The sequence below is a fragment of the Cariama cristata genome, unplaced genomic scaffold (genome assembly GCF_000690535.1).
Source record: "Cariama cristata isolate BGI_N322 unplaced genomic scaffold, ASM69053v1 scaffold3390, whole genome shotgun sequence".
Classification (NCBI taxonomy): domain Eukaryota; kingdom Metazoa; phylum Chordata; class Aves; order Cariamiformes; family Cariamidae; genus Cariama; species Cariama cristata.
This window is the reverse complement of record NW_009596204.1, coordinates 133,438-157,169: the sequence shown is the minus strand read 5'-3', so window position 1 is coordinate 157,169 and position 23,732 is coordinate 133,438. Positions and strand designations below refer to the sequence as shown.

The window sequence follows — 23,732 nt, the reverse complement described above, 5'->3', positions numbered from 1 at the left end:
CCCACCTATTGTCAGATTTAGAAAAATAAAGAACAAAATAAAAAAAAAAAAATCTGGTAAAACTCCAAATGCTCTTTCTGAGATATTCTATGTGAGGATATAATGGGCAAGATTGCTTATTTTGCACCCCCTTCAACTGTATGTCCACTAATATTCTTTATGTTTGTGAAACATTCAGTCATGGGAAGAAGAAGTATTTTGAAACTATAAATACCCAAGAACTAGGAATGTATAATGCAGGTCAGGATAGACTGTAAAATAATTTGGACCTTATGGAAAAGAGCTCAATAATAGCAGATTATGTCAAGAATACCAACATCTAGTAGAGATCCTAACTGCCTGCATCATTGCTGTCAAGAATGCTTTAGCATATTTACCTAGAAACCGAATTGAGAAAAGGTGGTAATAGATGATAATAAGGCACTTTTGTATTGATTTTTCTCAAACCATGAGACATTGAATATGCTAATGGCAGTTTAATTCTGTGAGCAGAGACGCTACAATTCATTGATCCTTGCTAATATTTGTCTGGAAACTGGGAGAATATTATTCACACAGGAGTAGATCCATGCAGGTCCTTCTTTATGAGTAATGAGCTAGTTTCCCTCAGGTTGTTTTGCCAGCATATTGTAACTCTGTCACATCAGAAGCTATTGTTTAAATGGAATAACAGCACCAAAGAAAGCTTTACTGCTTGCTACGGTTCTGTGTGTTGTTATATTAGACAACATTATCTTTTCACTTTGCTCAGAAGGCAGGGTAGATAATGCACAATAAATGTGCCTGTTGTTCTCTGTTCAGTTCTTATTCTTATTGCCCTCATCAGCAGTCCCTACTGTACCACGGTTTTGTGCCAGCTCTAAATTGTGTGGAAATCTTGCCAATCCTTAACACGCACCTTTGCCTAAATTGGTCACGGAATGAGATGGTGATAGGGGATATGATACGGACCTGTCATAGAAAGACTGTCAGTATATATACATAGCCAAGCTTTAGCATTTCAGGGATAATCCTTGTTCTTTTTCACTTCCAAACTTTTATGAAAGTTTCGCTTAAATGTATTGTGTTGCCTTTTTTTTTTTTTTTAAAAGTTATCTCATTTTTTAAAATAATGATAACTTGAAAAATTCTAGCATGTACAAAGAGGTGCCCTTGTCTAATCTTACAACTTTTTTAAAACTTTACCTGGAATCTTTTTATATTATTTCAAAAGTCAATATGTGTAGCAAGCTGCAGCTAGTCTATCTTAAATTGGAATAGTAAGTTCGGAGGATGCATACAGTTTGGAGTATATGAGCATTTGTATGTATGCTCTCATTCTTCCTACAAAATCCAGACAGTTATGTTTTGTTGTGATAGTATGAGGTTCAACCTGAAAGTCTTCATTTCCTTATGTTCAAAACTATAATCTTACATTTAATGCAACAAGAGAAATTTTGAGGTAGATTTCATGACTGAAAGAAGGGATTTGTTACTAGTGGAATTTAATATATCTATTAATTCAAAGAATTAATGATAACATGTTGTATATATTGCAAAAATGTTAACTTACTAGTTCCCCATTGTTACCTTTTTTATCTACCCAGCTTTTCACAGTTCTATAATTTGACTGTAGGCTTATTTACAAGACTGTTTAGTCTTCCCTGTTTTTGAGTCATTGCTAAGTTTTTTCATGCACTTCCTTAAGCGCAGAATGAAAACTGAATTTCCAATATCATAATCATGGCTTGCTTTGAAGAAAGTATCTTTAAATGATAAGAAAAAAACCTTCTATGAGGAAAAAATACATAAATTCATATAGGAAGCATATGTTTCACTTAAGAGCTGTGTTAATATATGAATCAAGCCTCAGAAAAGAATGCACCCAATGCAGTAGCATAAATAGCCAGATTTATGTAAATACTCAGAAAAAACATAGCAGTATATATTAGAAACCTAACTTTTTTAACTGCTAAGAAGTAAGTTCTGGTGATGATTTCAACAAATCTCTTGCATGTTCTACAGAAAGATATTTTAGTAAGATGTTGATTTGCAGAATTCTAGATTTGACTCATCATTATCTGCAATGTTTTTATTTTCTTAATCCTATTATAGTCATTTTATATGCAGAAGAAGTGTATACGCTTTATCAACAATAGTTCTGTATGCATCACAGGTGCTTGGTTTTGTCCTTCTATTGCAGACTGCTCTGAATTTGTATTACTTGGCCATCATCGGACATGGTCTTTCAATTGCATCACTTCTGATTTCTCTTGGCATATTCTTTTATTTTAAGTAAGTATGTTTAAAATCCGTTCCCAAATATCAGTGGTCACATCAATCCTAGTTTCAATATTTTGAAACACTAGCCATCACAATGAAATTAAGTGGAGCAAGAAGGTGAAGAAAGTCAATATATTGCTTTGGCATTGAATATTACATAATAATAAAATTTTAGATTTCTTTTCTAGAAACTGAAATCCCAAATCTTCAAACTAAAAACTGTAGAATATATTGAAAATAAGAAATGGGAAAATGTCTGATTGTTTTGTTTTTTTTAGTAATAAGTTGCAGTGTGGATATGCCAAGCATCAACCAAACTAAAAAGCAAATGGAAACCAAAATACCGATGACATATGATAGGTACAGTAACATTCCAAAGTAGATAGCCACAAAATAAGATAAACTGTAAAAAGTCTAAGAGCTACAGTAGGAATGGGAATAATAAAAATAATCCAGTTTTTTTTACCCACTGTATTATGACATTTATGTCATATCCACTGACTAACAGTTACTATGTTATCTTCTTGAAAGAAAGTTTGAGCAGTGTATCACTGCTGTCACAACAGCTTGTAATGTAATGCACAAGTCTTTTAAAATTAGTCATCTTATTACTTCACATTTTGTGAACTTACTTTTATTTCCCATGAAAGACTTTTGGGTTTTGGGGTTTGGTGGGTCTTTGGGGTTTTTTGGGGTTTTTTGAATTTTTTTGTTTGGTTGGTTGGTTTTGGTTGTTTTGGGGTTTTTGTTTTTCTTTTTCTTTTTAAGAAGTTGATGAGGCTTAGTAGAAAGTTGAAACCAGGAGTGTTGCCACATGAACAGAGCTGCACTGCACAGTGTAGGTTTTCCTTGTTAACTGGCACTCGTTTAATCATTTCTGCGTTGTTTTTCATTGGATAATACAGATCTACTGTACTGTCTTACCTGTTTCTTACCACTGTACCCTGCTATCTCACTCTGTTTTATTTTTTCCTAGTATTTGAATGTGAATAGCACATATACCAGCAACTGTGGGGCTAGCTCAGATTTTGCTTTTCTCATGCTCTGGACTTTGATTAGGTAGGGGTAGTAGATCTCTGATTAAAAAAAAAAAAATATCCTTTTTAGTCACATCTGGCTGAATATAGTGTGTCTAATTTAGATATGCATTGTTTCCCCAGAATCTGGGATAGTATTTCCACAAATCCCCAGCAAACAAGAGTGTTTCAACTTCATAGCCTCTCTTTATAAAATCCAATATTCAAGATGACTTTTCAGTTTTTTCTGACTTCTTTTCATGAGGACAAACCAAAACATTTGAGTTTTTTAATCAATTTATTTGCATATGACCTGTTCAAACAATGCTTACCATCTCCAAATTCACTTTCCCTCTGCAAAATCAACATGTGAAATGTCTCTGAGTCCTTATAAGAAGCTTGGTTTTGCATAAAAAAGGGCTATGCTGTTGCTATAAATGTCACAAAAAGTTTAACAGACTAAATATCTAATGTGACTGGAAAAATGTTTTGACAGTCTTCTCAGGAGAAAACAAAAAGATTTGGAATACGATACAATTTTTTCTGCACTGTAATATGAAAACCAAGTCAATTTCATCTCAGCTTGTGGCACTTAATGCAAGAGCAGGTGATCTGCTTTGCTACCATGATAACTATGTCATGTTTGTTTAGCCCCCCCAGGGATGTATCCTCCCTCTGGTAGAAGGTTCATCTCTCCTCAGAGAACTGCATGGAATTAATTCAGACCCACAAACCACATTTTGTAGATTGTGGTTATGTTGGGATATAAAAGGAAATTACAAAATTTAAAGGAAGCTAAAGAAAGTCCTCTAGGAGCTGTTCTCTTGGGTTGTACAGTTCCTCTAAAGTATTTTTAGTACCAGAGGGGTATTTAAGGATCTAGATTAATACCAGGATGTATTATGTATCGGCTGAAGCTTGTATAATTATTCTTAGCTTTAACAGGTGGATTATTTTTTTTTTTTTTCTATTGTGTGGAGGTGCCTTTGAATTTGTCATGTTTCCAAACAATCTATTCTGTTAGTCGATTGATAGTTTCCAGATGACATTTACTGGATTGCTCTCCATTAGAATATCTTTAGGTTTTACTAGAAAGATGGTACTGTTCTCCATAGGAAAAATTGCAGTGTTTTTTCAAATATCTTCAGCTTTTCAAGTATCAATTATTTGGGTTTTGAATGAAATCCTTTTAAGATTAAAATGGATTTTTGCCTCTTTTTCATTTGGAATTCTGTATTTTCTTCAGAAAATTGTCTCATTGGAAATACTTGTCCAATTTGTGACTTGTGTTGCCCAAGTGGATTGGAGTTCTTGATTTAATAGCATAAAATGGACTATAAACTTGAACTCCAATCTTCTTCTCTGAAAATTCATCTATGACACTTAAAAGTAACTTCTTGCAGTTTCTCATTCTGTTACATACTCTAGATCATACATATGTTTATTATAAACCTTCTGTTAAAATAGTTGTATGGTTTTCATAAAGAAAAACAAGGCAAGAGAAAACTTAAGAAAGCAGTGAATTAAGAGAAAGGGGAGCTTTAATTTGAAACATGTCCCCCCAACCCAAACAAAACCCAAACCAACCAAACCAAAAAACCCCACCTGAAATAAAGGAGTTGTTGATCAAGCATCACATCAAATCACATGACAGCACTCTCAGAGGATAGCAACGCTAAGCTTAAAGAGTGGGCAAATAACCAAACAATAGATTGATAGAGAGATGTTCCTGAGTCACTTTAATTTTGGCTGAACGAATAATTGCCCTTAGGTGCATATATGGATCTCACGATTTAATTTTGCGGTATTTGAATACCTTAAAAAACTGGATCTCAAACACATCTGGGGGCTTTTGAAAATGTTACCTTTCTTCTTTTGGAGAAATATTGGAGAAATTAATTTTTTCACTAATGCCCAAGACATACAGAAGTCAAAATAGGAAGGGAAATAAGTGATTTAGCAGGAAGTCTGGTTTTATTTCACTGCACATGGCTTAATCCAGGGGTAGGTCATTCAAATGTTCTTAGATCACAATTATGAGATTTAAGTGATTAAAGGATATTATGTCATTAAGAAAAACAGTCAGAAAAAGGAGTATAGGAAGGGTAACAGAAGGGGGAGGGTGGGGAGGCTTAGGAAAAAATCCTTTTATTACCAAAAGCAATCTTAATTTTTAAATGTCATCAGTCTTGCTTTCTTTTTTCTTGTCCGGTGATCTTTTCAATCCTTTTATGCATGGGTGGAGGTGGGTGTGGATGGGTGTGTTTGAATATTCAACAGGAACAGCTGCTGGATGACCCTGAGAGATGGCCCCATTAGCTGTACGTGCTTTTCCTTGCCTGTGCATTGAATCTTAACAATAAGCAGACAGAATTCCAGAGTTTTTCAGGACTTGTTTACACAAAACCCTTAGCTGGAATCTTGTGTTGCCTCTCTCTTTTCATACATAAACCGTATAGGGGAAAAAAAAACCCCAACAACCACACATATAAAAAATTTCAAAAAACATAAAAACCTGCATATTATAATAACTAAAGTTTCTGTGTTTTGGGCATTAAAATGAAAGACCAAAAAAAAAAATGTTAAAAAGCCTAATGGAATATAGTTTATCACTTAATTCATATCCAAACCTGTGTTCCCTATTTTGGACATTTTTTCTTTTCTGTTTTCTTCAGGGAAATAGCACTTGGCAACCTGAGGTTCATGTAGGGTAGTTCGTTGTACTGCACGGCAGTACTGGTCTCTAGAGTGGTTTCCTTCCCCCATATTTAGTGACGTGAGGCTTAGAATGTCTCAGGGCTCCAAGGCCTGGCTTGCAGAAACTCTGCCTGATTCATGGTATTGCACTGTGCAGATCTGAACCTGTTCACTTACTCCATGTGTCTGTGGGGTGCTTCATACGCTTTTCTTTTGGTAATTGTAAAGAAAGCAACCAAGAAGAACAATCTCCTCTATAGCTGGTCTTTTTTGACTGTCTCTTTTGTTCAGTGGGGTCATTTTATATCTTGTTTCATCTGTCACATTCTTAACAGTTTTCAATTTACTCATCCAGTTTTTGTGTCTGTTCCATACATGCATTTCTCTGTTAAAATATAAGGTTCTTCTCCCTCCTGTGCCCCCAAATTAAAAAGGAATTGGAATGGCACTAAGTTAGACCTGCTTTCTCTAGAATGGCAGATAAAGAGAAATTTGCTGTGACTATGTTCAGCTTCTAGTATTGTTTAATATTATTGAACCTCTGTTTAAAAAAAAAAAAGCCCTTCCAAAGATATTTTTCTCTTTAATTTTATTGCAAGATCAAAAGCAAACCTTGAAAATTAACCCAACTAAATGCAGGTATATATTGCATTTTTTAAATTGTATCCTATATACTATTTATAACTTAGTTATATACAAAAGTCAAGATAAGATTTGCGTTATTTTACTTATTTGGGTATTTCTCTAACTATAGGATTAAGGAAGAAAAATTACAAGAATGTGAGTAAAAAAGAATTATCCTCAAAATGTCTTAACAGGTTTGGGTAAATGGAAAAGTAGGGTAAGACACCTTCTTCAAGCTCTGGTATGATTGTTAATTGGGAAATTCTTCAGGCACTGACAAAAAAAAAAAAAAAAAAAAAAAAGTATAAGTTTTCTGAAATGTGTTATACTATTGCTATTCAAATGTTTTCTAGACAGCCACTACAAAGCAGGTCCTTCACTGTAAACATGCTGGAACTGGAAGTACTTGCTTTGCCTCCTGTTGGCGTTTAAGGGAAGGTGTTACCTTTCACATTATTCTATTAAATTTGGACTCGAGCTGAAGAAAGGGTTGATGTAAGTCTTAATAAAATAAAGAGCTTGAGTATTTCAACATTTCAGAGCTGTCCCCAAGTACACAATGTTGTCCCCTCGTGTATTCATTTGTTCTTGTTTCTCTTTTCTAGGAGCTTGAGTTGCCAAAGGATTACCCTGCATAAAAATCTATTTTTCTCTTTTGTTTGCAACTCTGTTGTAACAATAATTTCACTCACGGCAGTTGCCAACAATCAGGAGCTAGTTGCAACTAATCCAGTAAGTGAAAGTATATTTGGCAGTCGTGTTGATTTGTATGTGAAAAACTTCAGGAACGCAGAAGAGATGAGACGTGAACAGTTGATAAAATGTATCTAGTGAGGTTAAAATGTATCTACTGAGGGTAAACTGTTCAGTAACAATGTATCCATGTTACATAGTACAACATGTCTAACAATGATTGGTCATTTAACATTTGAGGTTTTGAAATTGCTGAACTGCTTGTCTGAATTTCTACAAATTACTTTTACTCTGAAACAACTGCAAAAAAGTAGCCTATTCTAGGTGATGCCAGGAAAGTTATTACAGTTGAATTCACCAAGGAAGGGCAGTGAAAAAAGCTTTGCGATATATTTTGGATCAGTCAGCTACTTTCCTACAGCTTTATCTTTGCCATCTTCAGTTGAAATGAGATTAATTAATTCTTTTTTGTGAAAGGAGATAAAGCTGACCCTTATATTCCAAAAGTAAAAAATAAAAAAGCTGTCCATTTGGGTCTGACGTTTCTCTCTCTTGTTTCCTGATAATACTGGGGTAAGTGTGAATCAGTAGCCTCTCCCAAAAGGCTAGGAGTTATAGCAACAGAAGAATCTGAAAAAGAAGTACATAAACAAACAAATCCCTAACTATGGCTTTATTCCTATTTAGACCTGGAAGATAAATTTAAATTCTGTGAAAGTTAGGGCAAAACTCCAGAAGCTGAATCAAATAAAAAGATAAATTGTTTCTCCTGTAAAAGCTCATCAACATGTTTGAAAACAGGCTTGAGAGAGCTGCTAATGTTAAACATATTTTAGTGTTCACAATAAGTTGTATTATAACATTTCAATTGAAGAATATCTTTTGAATTAAGCTAAATACAAATACATGCCAACAAGAGAGCTTCCTTCCAGAACCTACCATGCAAGTTCTCAACTGGCCCTAACCGTAGTTATGACTAGGTTAAAATTGGAAGTATTGTAGGCATTTTAAAAACGTAAATCGTTCTCTGGAGTAGTTATATGTTATGAATGTTGAATCTGAGAGGGGATTACCCTCATCAAAGTACATTTTCTTGTGTGGTTACGATCAGGTAATTTAAGGATTCCTGTTGACTGGAATGGTCAAATGTGGCAATGTTTGCAATTAGGGAAAATATCATTACAGCTTTCCACTATCATGCTTGAGGTTCTCGAGGTCCTCAGGTTTGAACAATAAAAACATAGACTCAGTTACCAACTTTTTTGTCGTCATAAAGAATGGAATTGTAATTCCAAGAAAATAGTATTTAAAAAAACCAAAACAAAACAAAAAAACACCAACCAAACAAAAAAAACCCAAACAAACAATAAGCCACAGAGTAATTGTAGTGAAAACCAGAATAAACATTAACATTGTCTCAAGCAGTGTTTTTTTCCATTTTGCAAATAAAACTCTGAGATTTCTGCAACTTAAAAATTTATATTGTACTCTGCCTTTTTCTGCAGGTTAGTTGCAAAGTGTCACAGTTCATCTACCTGTACCTAATGGGTTGCAACTACTTTTGGATGCTGTGTGAAGGCATTTACCTGCATACTCTCATTGTGGTGGCTGTTTTTGCTGAGAAACAACACTTGATGTGGTATTACCTTCTCGGCTGGGGTATGCAATTTCACCTTCTGTATTTTGAGGCCAATGCAATCTCTTCCTCCTTTTCGTGAGAATTTGAACATCTGCACCTTTGCTTCTTTGAGCTGGTAGCTTTGTACAACGATGACACACCCCTTTTCTTTGTCTGTACTGTTTTAACAGCCTCAGAAATATTAACGTAGGAAGTTGCATGTACCTCTATCTTTACTGAAAGAGAGATTGTACATTTCTGGAGTCAGGAAGCGACTCCTCCTTTGTATAGAGAAAATAGTCTCCTATTATAAAAAAGACATTAAGAAGTAATTATTCATTGTTCCTCATCTCAAAGATGTTTATTCAGGAATGAATGTTTGTTTTCAGAGAAGTCTCGCCATGTCTAGGGTGGAAGGTCAGATCTGAGTTAGAGATGGTCAAGGATTTATTTTTCCAGCAGTTCCATTTGACCTGTATTGTTCACTAAGCAAACACAGAATAGCTGTAGCTGAAGATCTCAAGTAATATCAGTATCAAAACTAACAAGCCACACCTGGTCATTTCAAATAATGCACGACAGCATATTCACAAAGTGCAAATGAGGGCTTTCTGCTCCGCTTCAGTGTGTTGGCACACTCAGCTATAACATGATTTGGTACCTGGGTCGCTAGCTGTCCCACTACAGACACAGCTGACATGTGGTTAAAAGATCATAGGTGCTCAGCAGTTTCTGCATCAAGGACGTCAGATAACTAATTTGCTTATTCTTTCTAAATTTTGATTTTGGCCTGATTTCCAGAGTCTGATTTCAAATTTGTTTTGCAGGTGACCTTGTTTTCTGAATACCCAGCAAGTACCACTGAGGACACGATCAACATCGTTAATCATAGCATTAAAGCTATGGTTGTATATACAATTACCTCTTTAATATTACCTACCTATTTAGCATTATTGCAACCTGCAGTCTGAAAAAGTCTGTGTTAATGAAGATTGATTGTTGCATTCTAAAAAGTTATAATTTGATTTGTCTTTTTTTTCTGTGTGTTGGTATGCATTTCCTGGCAAGACAGTGGGAATAAAGTTTCATACACCACTTAGAAAGAAATCTGAGAAAATAGAAATGGAATTGGTCTCTGTTACTTTGTTTGCTCTGCAGGTATATAGCTTGGATGAGGTGAAAATACGGAAGATTCCTGCAAGAGTTGCAAGTTTACTTAGTTATTAGGCAGGTTTACGTATTGTGGTTTTTTTCTTCACAGGTTTTCCACTGATCCCTGCCTGCATACATGCCGTTGCTAGAAGTTTATATTACAATGACAAGTAAGTAGCACCTCAACTTGCTTTGCAAAACTGTTTTATTTAAGTGAAAGGAAAAAAAAAAAAAAGGAAAAAAGGATAATAAAATGCCGAATGTTTTTTCTTTTCCTATTTGTTTTCTCTAGTTGTTGGATCAGCTCTGATACTCACCTGCTGTACATCATCCATGGCCCTATTTGTGCTGCTCTGTTGGTATGCATTTTTCAGATGATAATTTGGTTTTCTAGTTTGTTTTCTGGCTGTTCTTCATGGGCTTATAAAGTTGCTAAGAGCCTAAAACTAATGTCTACAGGTCACTGTCAGTTGCAGGACTGTCAGTTAACCCAGTAGGTGCCTTAGACACACAAGGTATACAAGTCTTGGCCTTATTAAGGAGCTGTACCCCTGGTCCTTTGAGAACCTCAGGTTTTGCGGTGTTGATTCTCATTCCACTTAAATGCTAGTGAAAAGGAAGGACTAAATATTACCTGGAGTACTGGAGGGCCATGTTCAAATCCTTCCTTTAGCTGAGAATGCTTTCTCACTGCCCAGGGCATTTACCAGGTTGACCCTGTTACGAGCATCATTGTGTCACTGTGTTAATGTGGCCAAACAGGTACCGGACTGGGCCTCACTGAGCTTCAGAAAGGGGGCTCTTGAGTGTCAGGACTGACTGTGGGTGGGATTATGGGATGGAGAGAAACTAGAGCAGGCCCTTGGGAAAGAACCAGTGGAAAGAGTTCTGCAAGTATCTGTGACTGCCCCTGTTCTGATACTAATATAGCAGTGCTCGCTTTGGCCACCGGGCTATTGCAACTCCTTTGCTTCATTAGTTCTCGTCAAATCTTAGAGTGCAGTGCTCTGTTGTACACTGTAAGATAAGTGTAAGCCAGCTCTATTACGTGAATGTTTGCTACAAAAAAAAATTAAATTCTAGCTAAGTAACTGAAGACACCACTGTATAAAAATCATTGTTGTACTTTGGTATACTAGGACTGAATTTAACCTATGAAATTCGGTCCATAGATTATTGCTAAATAGAAATAGGTGCATAATAAAAGAAAATACTAATATGTACCTACTTACATAACTATCTACATAATTAATATCTATGAATGCATAATGCAGAGAATGCTGCAGTGTGGAGGCATTCTATATTTGAGTGGAATTGGCTGCTGACTATATATTACAGTCATCTCTTGTTGTAACAGAAGCTTCAAGCTGATCTTGCAAAAGTATTGTATACATGTCTGCTGACTTTTCTTACGACTTTTCGGTTCATGCAAGGAAATTAATTGAGAATGAAAACATTAAGTAACTTATTGGAAATAATTTGAGTTTCTGATCTACATGAATCACAGAATAGTCGGGGTTGGAAGGGACCTCTGGAGATCACCCAGTCCACCCCCCCTGTCAAAGCAGGGTCACCTACAACAAGTTGCACAGGATGGCGTCCAGGCGGGTTTTGAATATCTCCAGAGAAGGAGGCTCCACAGCCTCTCTGGGCAGCCTGTACCAGCGCTCTGCCACCCTCAAAACTTCCTCTAATCTTAAATTGTCAATGAATATTTGCAGAGCATGTTCTGTACATAGAGAACTCTTTCTGAAGACCATTGCGTAAATCCTGTGATTCTTGTGACTCATTTTCATTCACAGTGAAATTAGCTGGTGAACTTATATTTTGAAGATTGTGTTGATACCGTGACACACCTGAGGTCCTCTGCATGGGAAGCCAGACACAATCCCCATTAAATTGTTGAGATCCATGGCCCTTGGGATGTGAATTATTACTGATAATCTCTTGTCCTGTTAGTCAGGTCTGCCATATATGTTCATGTAAAGACGTTTAAACTAGTGCTCTAATTTGTAAATTTAAAACTAATTCTAAATCCTTTCTATTTTTCTTCTCTCTAATTTACACAGAAGGTGAAATCCTATTTTCACAGAAAGGGATAGGGTTGGGTTGGGTTTTTTTGCTCACTTCAGTGGTGCTGTATTTCACCCCAAAAAGTACGCTATTCTGCATTGCCTTGTGGGTTGTTACTTCCTTTGTCTCTTCACAGATATGTCACTTAAGTAAAGCTTTTTAGAGCTGAAATATAATTTGTATTAGTCAGAGTTTGCTTAAACAACAACAGAAAAATTTATGTAAAAGTCATGAGACTATACCATCTACCACGAAGTGAACACATTTTAGGATCTAAGATAATTTTCTCCTTCCCAGCAGTGGCCTTCACAAAGTCACTGGAAACAGTGGTAAGACTCCTACCGGTTTGGAACGTACTGGATCAGTCCCAAACTGTCAATTCGTCTTTCCATTCAAGGCATCACTAAGAATGTTCTGTGATTTTACTGGAGGCATAGTAAAGGCTTCTGTGGGGTTGGTTTGGGCAGAAGCTTTGTCCATTCTCTTTGCAATTTACAATTATGTATACCTTTGATGTTCCTATATTTATCATCAGCTGACTGAAGGTGTTTCTCTTGCATTTTTCTTTGCCTCAGTACAATCCGTAAATTTATTTGGAAACTATGTAGGAATAACAAAGATTAAACACAACTACACATCTTGCCAGTGATGTGAAAGTACCTTAAAGGGGTTGTTTTGCTTTCTGGTAATAAAAAATGAAATATGTAAATTCAGAAAAGACAAGCCAGAGATAAAGGCATTAGATGAGATACATCTGCATAGGCTTTGTGAACAGAACCCTCATTTGCTTAAGCAGCTTGCTTGCCAGATACAATTTCCACACTTTACTAAGCATGACCTGCTTTAGTAGACATTTAAGCAACAATATTAAACTGCAAATTAGATAACAAGGGAGAAGACACTGTTTCTATTTGCAAGAGCAAAATCTCAAAGAACATGAAGAGGACTGTCAAGTGGGTGCCAGGGAGAATTGGCAGAAGCCAGTGGGAGTTTAACTCTTGTACATCACTGAAAATCCTACAATTACATGAAGTTAACAATAATGCTGCTTTTATGGTCCCTGTTATTACGTAACTGTGGTCAGATCCCTGCCAAAGAAACTGGAAATGGGAGCAGGCATAGGTTGCATTTTGGTTGGAATTGGCTTCAGTTGACCGTTTAATTACAACTGTTTGCCTAAGCAACCACAATTAAAGAAATAATGTGGGAATGAAACAGTAGACGGTGATGTTAGTTTTTACACTGGATGAATATTAATCAAAATGAAGGGGATGAGTGTGAAAAAACAGTGAGTTTGAACTTCAGTGAAAGCAGCAGGGATTTCAGTGTATGTTTCAGATGTGCCAGTGCACTAGTGATTTAGTTTGTGTTGGTGCCACTAAAAGAGTAGATTTTGATTTAGGTATGTCATTATTTATATAAATAATACTACAGGGATATTTATTTTGCCCTATAATAATGTTATGTATTGGTGTCTTAGACTGACAGCCTTTTACAGATGCAAATTCTTTTAGCAGAAGAAGCAAGTGTTCTCAGTGAACGTGTACTAGAAGGAAGTTCAGGGGCTCCTAGCTTTGTTGCTGACCTATTTAATGACTTTAAGCTGGACTCAGTATAAGGTTTAAGAGTTTAGAAGCCGAATGCTTAGCATTCGTATACCTAGCCTTGGAAATGTCCACAGACCAGGTATAAAACATCTTCAGGAGCACATACAGGTGTTCTACCCAAGCAAGCCAGGCTCAAGCAGGCTAAGATCCGAAGGTGCATAACTATATTAAAAGCTGAGCAATGGCTGCCACCTAGTATCTAAGAATATCTGAGTGTTGTGAGTTGAGAATGGTCTATTTATATCATCCTAAGGACGAATTTAAACAGAATTTGAACCTACATGCTCATAAGGATTACCATACTTCTTCACACAAAGTCAACATGCAGAGAAGTAGAAATATCAGAGGGCTTGAGGAGAGTTTAATACAAGAACTGCAGCACCTACTGACTTAAAAGCTCAGCTAAGTTCACAGCCACTCTTAGGCAGAACCTAAATTCTACAAGTTCCCAGTATAGGCACCAACATTTCTTTTTATCTAGGATTGCCTTCTCTGCCTTTGTTTCCATTTTGTCCATTTGCCTGGTTCGATTTTCAGGTCACTGTGGACCTGGCAGTATTTTACTCTGTGTTCATACTGCAGCTAGCACAACAGGACTCCTTTGGGGTTTTCCAAACCATCACAGTCAATTTGATGATAGTATATACGTGAGTAGTTCCACTGGCCTACTTTTGCTTAAATGTAAAAATCTACTCACTACCTTGCTAAAATCAAGACTGTTCTCATCACTTTAATTAAGAATTCAGTTCATCCTGGTCTCACTATATTTTGTGACAGAAGAGATAGTCATCAAAAGTTGGTGCTGCATGCTTTTACTGATACATACTGTTCTCAACTCTGTCCTCTGCTTTGCCTCATTCATCTTTTCTGTTTATCCTAATATCTATTTGCAAATTCTTTGTACGCTTATTTTTGTGCTTTTTAGGTTTTGGTGGGTAAGTGGAACAATTGGAAAGAATCTGTGCACTTCAACATGTTGTAAATTAAATAGTTTGCTGGGTGGCATTTTACTCCTGGCTGCTGCGACTTACATTGTCAGTTAGCATTCAAGGGCAGTGTTATAGGAATCGACCATGCTACCAAAACACGAGAGGGCTGGAAACTCTGTGTTTGAGACATGTTGATGTTCAAGTAATAGATTTGAGAAGGATTAAATTTAGAAATGGAGGAAGGACTTATTGTCTACGTGTACTATAGGAAGTTGGATGAGGATCGTGGGCAGCATAAAATCTAAATAAACACCTTGAGAAAGAATCAGAAGACCTTGGTTTCTTAAACAAAGCTTAAAGGTAGCTGGAGACTTCCAGGACAAATTCATGCAATAGTTTCCTATGTAAAACAATTTCCTGTTAAAATGATTTAAATAGCATGTAAGTAGAATATAAATAACTTCACATATCTGTCAAGGGCTGTGTTGCTATAACAATACACAGCTGTTTATTCTGAAAAACTTAACTGACATGAAAGAATCCTGCCAGGGCTGTGGAGGACATGACGACACACATGGATCTGAAATGGATTGATTCCCTGTTTGCACTTGTCCTACAGCAAGAAAGAGGCCTCCTCCTAGACCAGGAATTCCTAGTCCTTTTGGAAGGGAGAAGTCATCTGTCCATCTGTCTGCTGGCTCCTTCCCTCGCCCCTGCTTTGTCTCTAGATAGTTGTTGGGAAGGACAGACGGTTATCTGGAAGAGAGAAGGGACCAGGCTTAAAGTCTCTCCAGTCCCTAGTGGGTCCCCGAAGCAGCATTGTCTTCCCTCTGCACCCTGGGGCAAGGAGATGGGACTGGCTGAGCTCTGAAGCTCTCTTCTAGCTGTAGGTTCTGTAAGGGAGTGCCATTATTGCACGATAGACAAAATCAGAGTGTAATCAAACCAAACGTTGCTGTTGCTCTGGTTACTCACACCCTAAGGCTGGTGTGTGTGTGTATATACACGCACATGGACATACATGCGTGAGTATTTGTTTTGTGGTTGCTTATGACAAGTACTCACGTGTTGAAAGATACAATCTGCATGGTTGTGATTTCAGTGTGGGATTTTCTTTTTGTCAAACAGAATGAACAGATGTACACCACTCTTAAAAAAAGCCTTAATAGCTATGCAAATAATCAGGTTCAGAGTGCATGAGAATGTAAAGCACCATCTCAGCACTTGCCTCGTTTGCAGTTCTGATGAATGATTCAAAAATCCAACCCTTGGCCACTGTGAGAATGTTAAATCTGCTGTTTGTCTACAGGAGTATGCAGTTCCTCGTAGCAGCTTTTTGTCTGCAAATTTTATTTCTCTTTTTTTTTTATTATTTCTTTTACAAATCTGATTTTTTTCTTCTTTATAGATATGTCAAATTCATGTTTGAAAAATAAAAAAGTAGCTTCCTAAAGAACAGTATTTAAATACAAAGAGGGAAGTGTCATCCTTTCTTGACCAACCCAAAAAGATCATTTTTAAACCCCTAAGCATTCACTTGTGTTCTGTTACTGCAATAGCAGAGCAAAAGGCATGTGGGTTGTTAACACTGGGAGACCGAAGGTCTAATGAGTTAGAGGAATGGATGTGGATCAGATGTTAGAGCCACATCTCAGATACTTAAAGGTGTTTTCAGAGAGTTTTAACTCATGTTTATTGTACAATCACAACGCTACCCACCAAGTGCGAGTTTTCTTGAGTCGTCTGGGGTTTAGTATCACAAAACAGTGCATGGGATTATTTTTCAGACTGCCTTCAGTGTCATTTCCCTTTCCAACAGGTGAATCTTTACTTCCTGCGGAATATCGTTCGTGTTCTCATAACCAAGCTGAAAGACACCCACAAGGCAGAATCCAACCTGTACATGAAAGCAGTGAGAGCCACCCTGATTCTTGTTCCGCTGCTTGGCATTGAATTTGTCCTGTTCCCATGGCGACCAGAAGGCCGGATCGCTGAGGAAGTGTATGACTATGTGATGCATATCCTTATGCATTACCAGGTAGGAAGCATTAAACAGCTTTTGCTCCCTTGAGCTAGATAGCTGTTGGCATGTGAAGCAAATAAGAGAAACGATCATGGTGTTTTCATTTTTAAAGACCTTAATGCAATTTTGTTATAAATGATTGTAACTTTCTCATTATGCTGAATTTTCATTTCTTAAAGGAAAGAAACATCATGGTAGCTAGCTGGCCTAATACTTTTTAGTGGTGTTATTTTTAGAAATATTTCACCAAGTTTAGATTTGTGCTGCATTTTCTTTGCTATCTATATCTGAATTTTATCAGGAACCTCTAATTATCTCAAACCTGGAAAAACCGACATGCATGTGAAATAAAGCAGAATCTTTTTATTTTACAGGGTCTACTGGTGGCTACAATTTTCTGCTTCTTTAATGGAGAGGTACAGTAACAGTTTTTAATATATTTATATTAATTTTCCTATTGTACATAGTTTTGTTTCAGCAGTTAAAGAGATGGTAGTTCTTAAATAACTTAAAAATGTTTCTAAATCTAAATTTGTCAGGTAAAAAAAAAAAATTCAAAAAAATAATCTGACTGCCAAGAGCTTAGGAAAGACTGCACCATCATTTGTGGCATCAAATTCTTTAGGACTGACTCTTTTGTGCTGAGCAATATACATGTCTTTTGATTATATAAGGTAATGAAGACACTTGTTGCTTTGATATAAATTCTCAATAAATATCATATAAAAGTAAAATGTAATTCAATATCCAGAAGGTACATTTGTCTATGTTAGGAGCTGTATAGCATCTGTTATCCTGAGGAATCACTGTGTTTGGTCTTTCTTAGGAATAGAGCATATTGTGCATCTGTTGCTGTGCTGGGTACTGTTGTGTTATGATAGCTCTTTGGGAAAATTTTAGGCTGAAAAATATCATTCCAAAAATCAAACCTTAATAGCTTACTGTGCTGAGGTCAGAAACTTGTGTTGAATAAGAAGTGCACTTTTAAGAAACCATTATCTGTCAATTCCAGGAACAAACTTCTTTGTTCTTAAGTTAGATGATGTCACTATTTCAGTAACACAGCTTTGCTGTTGTCTTGAACAGCTCAAGGTCCAGTAATTCTGGAGTGCACACAAGGACTTTCATCTAGAGACTCCGACCTCCAAGCTGTACTTGAGAGTATGCCTACAGGGCCAGAGATCAAAGTTGTAGAAAGGCTAAGAAATAGATATGTTAAATTATTAATATGACTTTTGCTTGCAAACACCTCCCCAGCCCCTCCTCAACAAATGAACAAACGCACCCCACCGAAAAACTACCTAGTACTTTTCAAACATTTTTGACAGAGGAACACTTACAACCCTAAACTTATTCCTACACATCTTTGTTCTACATTTGGTGCAGTTGCAGTATATGGCTGTAAGCAGATGTGTGTGAGTACAGATGTTTTCATGCAACTGAACTCTTAACTTCTTTCTTCAGAAGTTATAAAATTGTGTCAGTGTGCTGATGTAATGTTACTGGACAGTCATATTTACTTCCAGGTAAATATTTGGCTAATACTAGAATTGATTCATGCAGATCATCCTTCTTTCTCTTCTGAAGTCTGAAGCTGACTGAATTGCAAAGAAAATTCTATGGGTTTTCAATGTTTATTTTTATTCCCCTCAGAAATGTGTGTCTCAATTATTTTCTTTTTTCTTCTTCTTCTTTTGGTGGTGTGGTTTTTTTGTTTTCCTTTTTTTTGCCAAGAAGGCAGAAAAGATGAAGAGAGATTTTCTCCCAGTTTAGTGGGGATGGGGTAGTGGTTTGGATCTGGTTTTAATATAAAATAGATCCAGGTTGAAGTCCCTGCTTACATACTTGATTCAAAGCAGAACACATCATCAAGCATTCTGGATCTGATTTGATCACTTGCGCATATTCAGCATTGATATTTCGCACACTCCTTCCCTTCTAAATTTTATACTTTAGAATGCCTTCTAGAAACAGATTTTGGAAAAAATTAAACAGAGAATTTGTTATGCTCCAGTGCAAAATGGGGGGGGGAACCCTTTTGAAATCTCTGCAGTTTCTATGAAACATTGTCCACTTTTCAGTTCTGCTTTTTAATCCTTGTGGGTCCTCTGGGGCTACTTTATTACTTAAACAAGTCGAAACCCTAATTTTAAAATCTGATATAATCAGTAAGAATTGTATCTGTTAATATTCCATTGTTACAAACTCATATTTTGTACACACTTTCTTTTGCTGTATAAGAAAAGAAAACCTGAGTCACCCCTCTAATTTGGTATCCTAAATTCACCATGAGCTGATCAGTGGTAAAAGACGAGCTCTTCCACAGCTCCTACAAACGGTAACAGTTTAATCACTCTTGAACATCTGCCAGCGGGATAACGTTAAAAGGGGGATGTAACCATTTTAACATTTCTTAATTGGGGCATTTAATTTTTAGACCCTATACCTGGACATTGTCAGTTAAACATACATGTCTGTATTTGCTCTTTACAGAGTGGAAATTTATGCTTTTTTAACCTGTTTTAGATTCAGTGCTTCAATGACAACTATTCAATTTTATTTTTTTTCATTACACCTGGTTCAAGGGATTTATTGCTTTATAAACAACTGTATCAGTAAGGAAATCCATGGGGAGAATGACAGCGCAGTTAGGAAAAAAATATCTGCACAGAAAAAAACCCCCCCGTATTTCCTCTGTCTACTAAAAGATTCTGCTCCTGGCATGCGAGCCTGCAGGCACACGTGTGCTTTGCTGCCATTACAGTCTCGCCGTCGTACCGGTGCCTGAACAAAGCCTGCAACCGCGGCTTAGCTGTCGTGTACAGGATGCTTCTTTACTATCACCTGTCATAGCACACCTGTCACTAGAGACTGTACAGAACAACAGGAGTCAGAGCATGGTGTTAATGCTTGCCTGCAGCAAGTTCATGGTTTAAGGGTGAATACTGATATTAGAATTGACACTGACCATGGGGCAAAGAGTTTCCAGTGGGAAATTAGCAATTAAAAAAGCTACAAGCGCTAATTTCTTTCTGTCTGAATCTGCTACTGTATCTTTTAATGTTTTCTATACCAAATATCAGGAGCCAAGCCCTGTTCAAGTGGTGGCTTGCAGGCCAGCTCTGGCAAAAAAGGGAGTAAAAGTGGTCTCCTAGCAGAGAGCTCTAGTGGAAAGGAACTGAGAGATGTAAATAAAATAGCTGGTATCTCCTGCTGACTGTAGCCAAGGAACATCTCCAGGCTTCCTGAGCAGCGCAGCCAGGGGTGGTCTGTCAGACCTGGTTCTAACATGCACTGCAGCTGTTTGTCCCAAACCTCATACAGACAGGAGCGTACGCGCAAACCCTTCGTCTTTGTCTTCTGTGGCAGGGCTTCCCTAAGGACACTCGCATTCCGCTTATGTCCCAGCATCCCACAGAGCGAGATGCTTCTCGACTGTTGCCTCGTGTTTTCCATTTCCAGTTGGACTAGAGCAGCCTTGGGGGTGACACAGGCTGCAGTCAGAGGAGAAGCTTGTCCCAGATTGCTGCTAAATAAAAGATTCCTATTGAGCTATTAATAGCAGGTGATAATAGTGATGAAGGTTTGTGGAGTTTGGGGTTTTTTCTTTCCTTCCACTGGTCTATAGAAATGTTGCAGTAAAGGTTACGGTCTCAGGTCTGCAGGATTATACAATCCCTTTATCAATAGGTGAGGTCGTATTGTGGGTTTGTTTTTTTTTTTTTCTCCTTGTTGGCTACTGAGCTGTTCAATTTGTGCTATGTTGAACACCAAGCTACTGGTACGGTCAAGAGCTGATTGGAAGGAGCCCTTCATGAAAACTCATCAAAAAGCCATTACTAACTAATAAGGTGAGAAAACAAGAACCTTCCAGCTGGAGCTGTCATCTCTGTTAATGACTGAGAAATACTATTATATTTATTTTGTTACGCTCTTTCATTAAATGCGTGGCTTAATACTCTTCCTTGTAACAAAGCACTACCCCTCCTAGGCAGAATTAACCCTTCTGTGCGAGTGCTCAAAGCTGAGGAGAGAGCAATAACAGTTCTGTTTTCACTTCATGGGTAGACACGCATATTGTTAAACAGAGTATAATTACTGGTGAAAATTAGTTGTCTCATTGATTTTTCCCATCTCCTTCTATAAATGCTTGATTGGATGGTTTAGAGAAGACTGAAAGACAGTAACAATAAGTGAAGGGGCGTGACACCCTACAAGACCAGACGTGTAGTGGGACAGAGGTGAAATACTGCTGCAGCCATAATGGGGAGGCTTTGGGAGGAACGCCAGGACCACGCGGCTGAGTTAGAAAAGCACCGACAGAGCCTGACGGGCACGGGGCGGGTGCAGAGGGAACGGCGTTTGCCCGTAGAGGAAACACTATTATAGCAAGCTGTCGCTGGCCAGAGAGCAAGTCAAACTGACTGTTGGTGGTCAAGGCACCTGCCTTGCAGGGCTAGTGATGGCTCTCTTGAGCTCTGGGCACTGATATCCTGTAGGACTGCTTTACAAACACTGACCATTGAAAATAAGACAAACAAGCAAGCGTTACTGAAGCAACCACGAGGAAGCGTGGGAGGGGACCTGAGTGTGAGGTTTTTTTGCAACTTGGTAAGTCTGGTTTATTTCCCAGTTCTGCCAACAGACTTCTTTGACCTTGGATAAGCCATTTAGGTGCAGTTGCTGACGTTTTCCCATCTCAAGGCATCTTGTCTGAAGTGAAAATCGCTCAATATGTAACTTTTTTTTGCATGTGTGTCTACAATACAGTACTGATCTTATTGAGGTAATTGACTATAGAAAAGAGAACAAATGGGACACAGCTTAGTGATATGCACAGATTGACTGATACGCTTTAAAAAATACCTTCCAAGCTTCCTTCTTGGAAAAGATGGAATTTTGAACACGCTTCTTGTCTTCGCTTTATGAGGGATTACAGGGAATGGATTTCACCGTGTGAAGATTTAAGACCATATATTGCTATGCAATACAAATTAATTAATCAAAAACTTCCTGTGATGAAACAAGAACTCTCCATTTAAGCTCAGAAGAAATACAGAATTTTGGTATGAATAATGGTAAGATCAGATACTCAGAAGTATTAAGACACTTGATTTCTCTTGTGTTTAGATGTTTTGAGGGGACTGGACTGATTTTATGAACAGTAAAAGAGCATCTCCTTTGCCCTATAGTACTAATTTCTTATGTTACTCAGTTGATACTTCCCTTAGCCTTTTATGTTTTCCTTGTAAGGATTTTGAGAAATGTGAAGTTCTCTTTTAAACAGAGGATTCTGATACCAGGCTGCAGGAAGTCTAAAAATTACATTCCTTTTCTTCTATTGATTTTTGTTTTTCATAATTAAAGATAGAGTAAAATTAGACAAAAGAAGTTTTTTGTGGTAGGGAAATGTAACGCAAACACAAAAGAAACCCTGGAGACACATGGAAAATCCTAAAACTATTTGCTTACAGTATCAACATTTAACTTGGGGAATTGCTGTTCCCTGTTTAGTCCTTTTGTTTGTAACAACGTGAAATGTGGGTTATGTTTGTGATTGAGGCCTGTGATTTGGGGGGTACTGCTGGACAAACATGAGTGTCAGCGTCCCCCCAGCATTTCCTGAAAGTCAGTGCTTTGCCAATGTGTGAACGCTTTGCGTACAAAGTTTGGCTGATGAGGAAATCAAATATTCATGGTCTGTGGGCAGGGTTTTTAATACTAAAAAAAAAAAAAAATTTTGACAAAGCACCAACAATAGCTATTACCATTCTCAGCATTCCTCACTTGGCATCTTCACTGAAAGACTAATTCCATGTGAATTTCATGAATGTGATGCTTCATCAATCCAATAGGCACAGGTGTTTAACCATATTGTAGGAGAGGAAGGCTATGATAAACATAACATCCTTTCAGTGGAGACATGTAAACCAGCTGGGGCCTTCAGCTATTTTACCAGCTTTATTTTTAACCCTGGTAGAAATACAGAGGTCAGGAAATTGTCCTTCTATTCATTTGATTAAGATATGGTCAGAAATGAAGAAATGCTTGCTTGTGCTAGAACCATAGCAAATGTAAATTGTGGTTTGTTGAGAGCGTAAGAATTTACAGCTGCTGAGGATGTGGCCCTTTGCATATCAGGGTAAATAGAAATGACCTTTTTTTTTTTTTCTCACCAGTAAATATCTTGTCTGTCCGCACTGGAATTCAGCCCACAGGGAAAAAACCATAAAATTGTGTTACTGCTGCTCCTCCTGCAATCTGTGCTTTTCCAGAGCAACTAGTACAATACAAATGTAAAATGTAATTATTTCACACCAAATTTGCCTGAAATTGTAAATCTGTGACAGAGGACATGTAGGTATCCCCATTTTCCAGGACTACTGAGCCTTACTACCTCGTTTGCTTAGACACAGTTATTACGGCACTCATGGATCAAAGAATGAAGTCCAATGGTGCCTTTCCACAGGTTTTACATGCATTTCTTTGTGTTTTCTGGCATAGGTCCAAGCTGTTTTAAGGCGACACTGGAATCAGTACAAAATCCAATTTGAGCACAGCTTCAGCCACTCGGACGCCACGCGCACCGCTTCCTACACCGTATCGTCCATCAGCGACGTGCAAGGCTACAGCTACAATCATGACTGCACCAGTGAACATTTAAATGGGAAGGGCTACCATGACATGGAGAGCGTAGTTTTAAAAACGGAGAAGCTGTATGGTTGACTGCCAAGGGCTCGGCCTACGCCAGCACGCTTACCCTTGTGAACTCCAAGTTTGATTTAATGACTTCACGGCCAGAAGATTTTACCTAACTTGGGATATCTTATTCTCCTGAATGATGCAAACTAAACCAACAAGTCTTTTTTTCATATGTATGTATATATACACGTATATACATATGTTTGTGTTTCTGTGTATCTATATAGTATGGACATCTGTACATATATATATCTATCTATATATGTATGTGCATTTATATAAGGATACAAACTTTGCCTGTTCAGTTTCTACTGTGTAGACAAAGTTGGCAATGTT

The 23,732-nt window shown here is 37.4% G+C and overlaps 1 protein-coding gene across 1 annotated transcript in view; it reads left to right on the top strand.

The window, feature by feature from the left end:
• CALCRL (calcitonin receptor-like) overlaps nucleotides 1-23,469 on the top strand; it is a 28,347-nt gene extending 4,878 nt beyond the window's left edge. The window contains exons 5-12 of the mRNA XM_009704961.1: nucleotides 2,183-2,274; nucleotides 7,205-7,331; nucleotides 8,798-8,951; nucleotides 10,172-10,232; nucleotides 10,355-10,421; nucleotides 16,491-16,709; nucleotides 17,069-17,110; nucleotides 23,199-23,469. Coding sequence (XP_009703263.1) covers nucleotides 2,183-2,274; nucleotides 7,205-7,331; nucleotides 8,798-8,951; nucleotides 10,172-10,232; nucleotides 10,355-10,421; nucleotides 16,491-16,709; nucleotides 17,069-17,110; nucleotides 23,199-23,420 — 984 coding nt within the window. The 3' untranslated portion in view covers nucleotides 23,421-23,469. The remainder of the gene's footprint in view (nucleotides 1-2,182; nucleotides 2,275-7,204; nucleotides 7,332-8,797; nucleotides 8,952-10,171; nucleotides 10,233-10,354; nucleotides 10,422-16,490; nucleotides 16,710-17,068; nucleotides 17,111-23,198) is intronic.
• The last annotated feature ends 263 nt before the right edge of the window (nucleotides 23,470-23,732 follow it).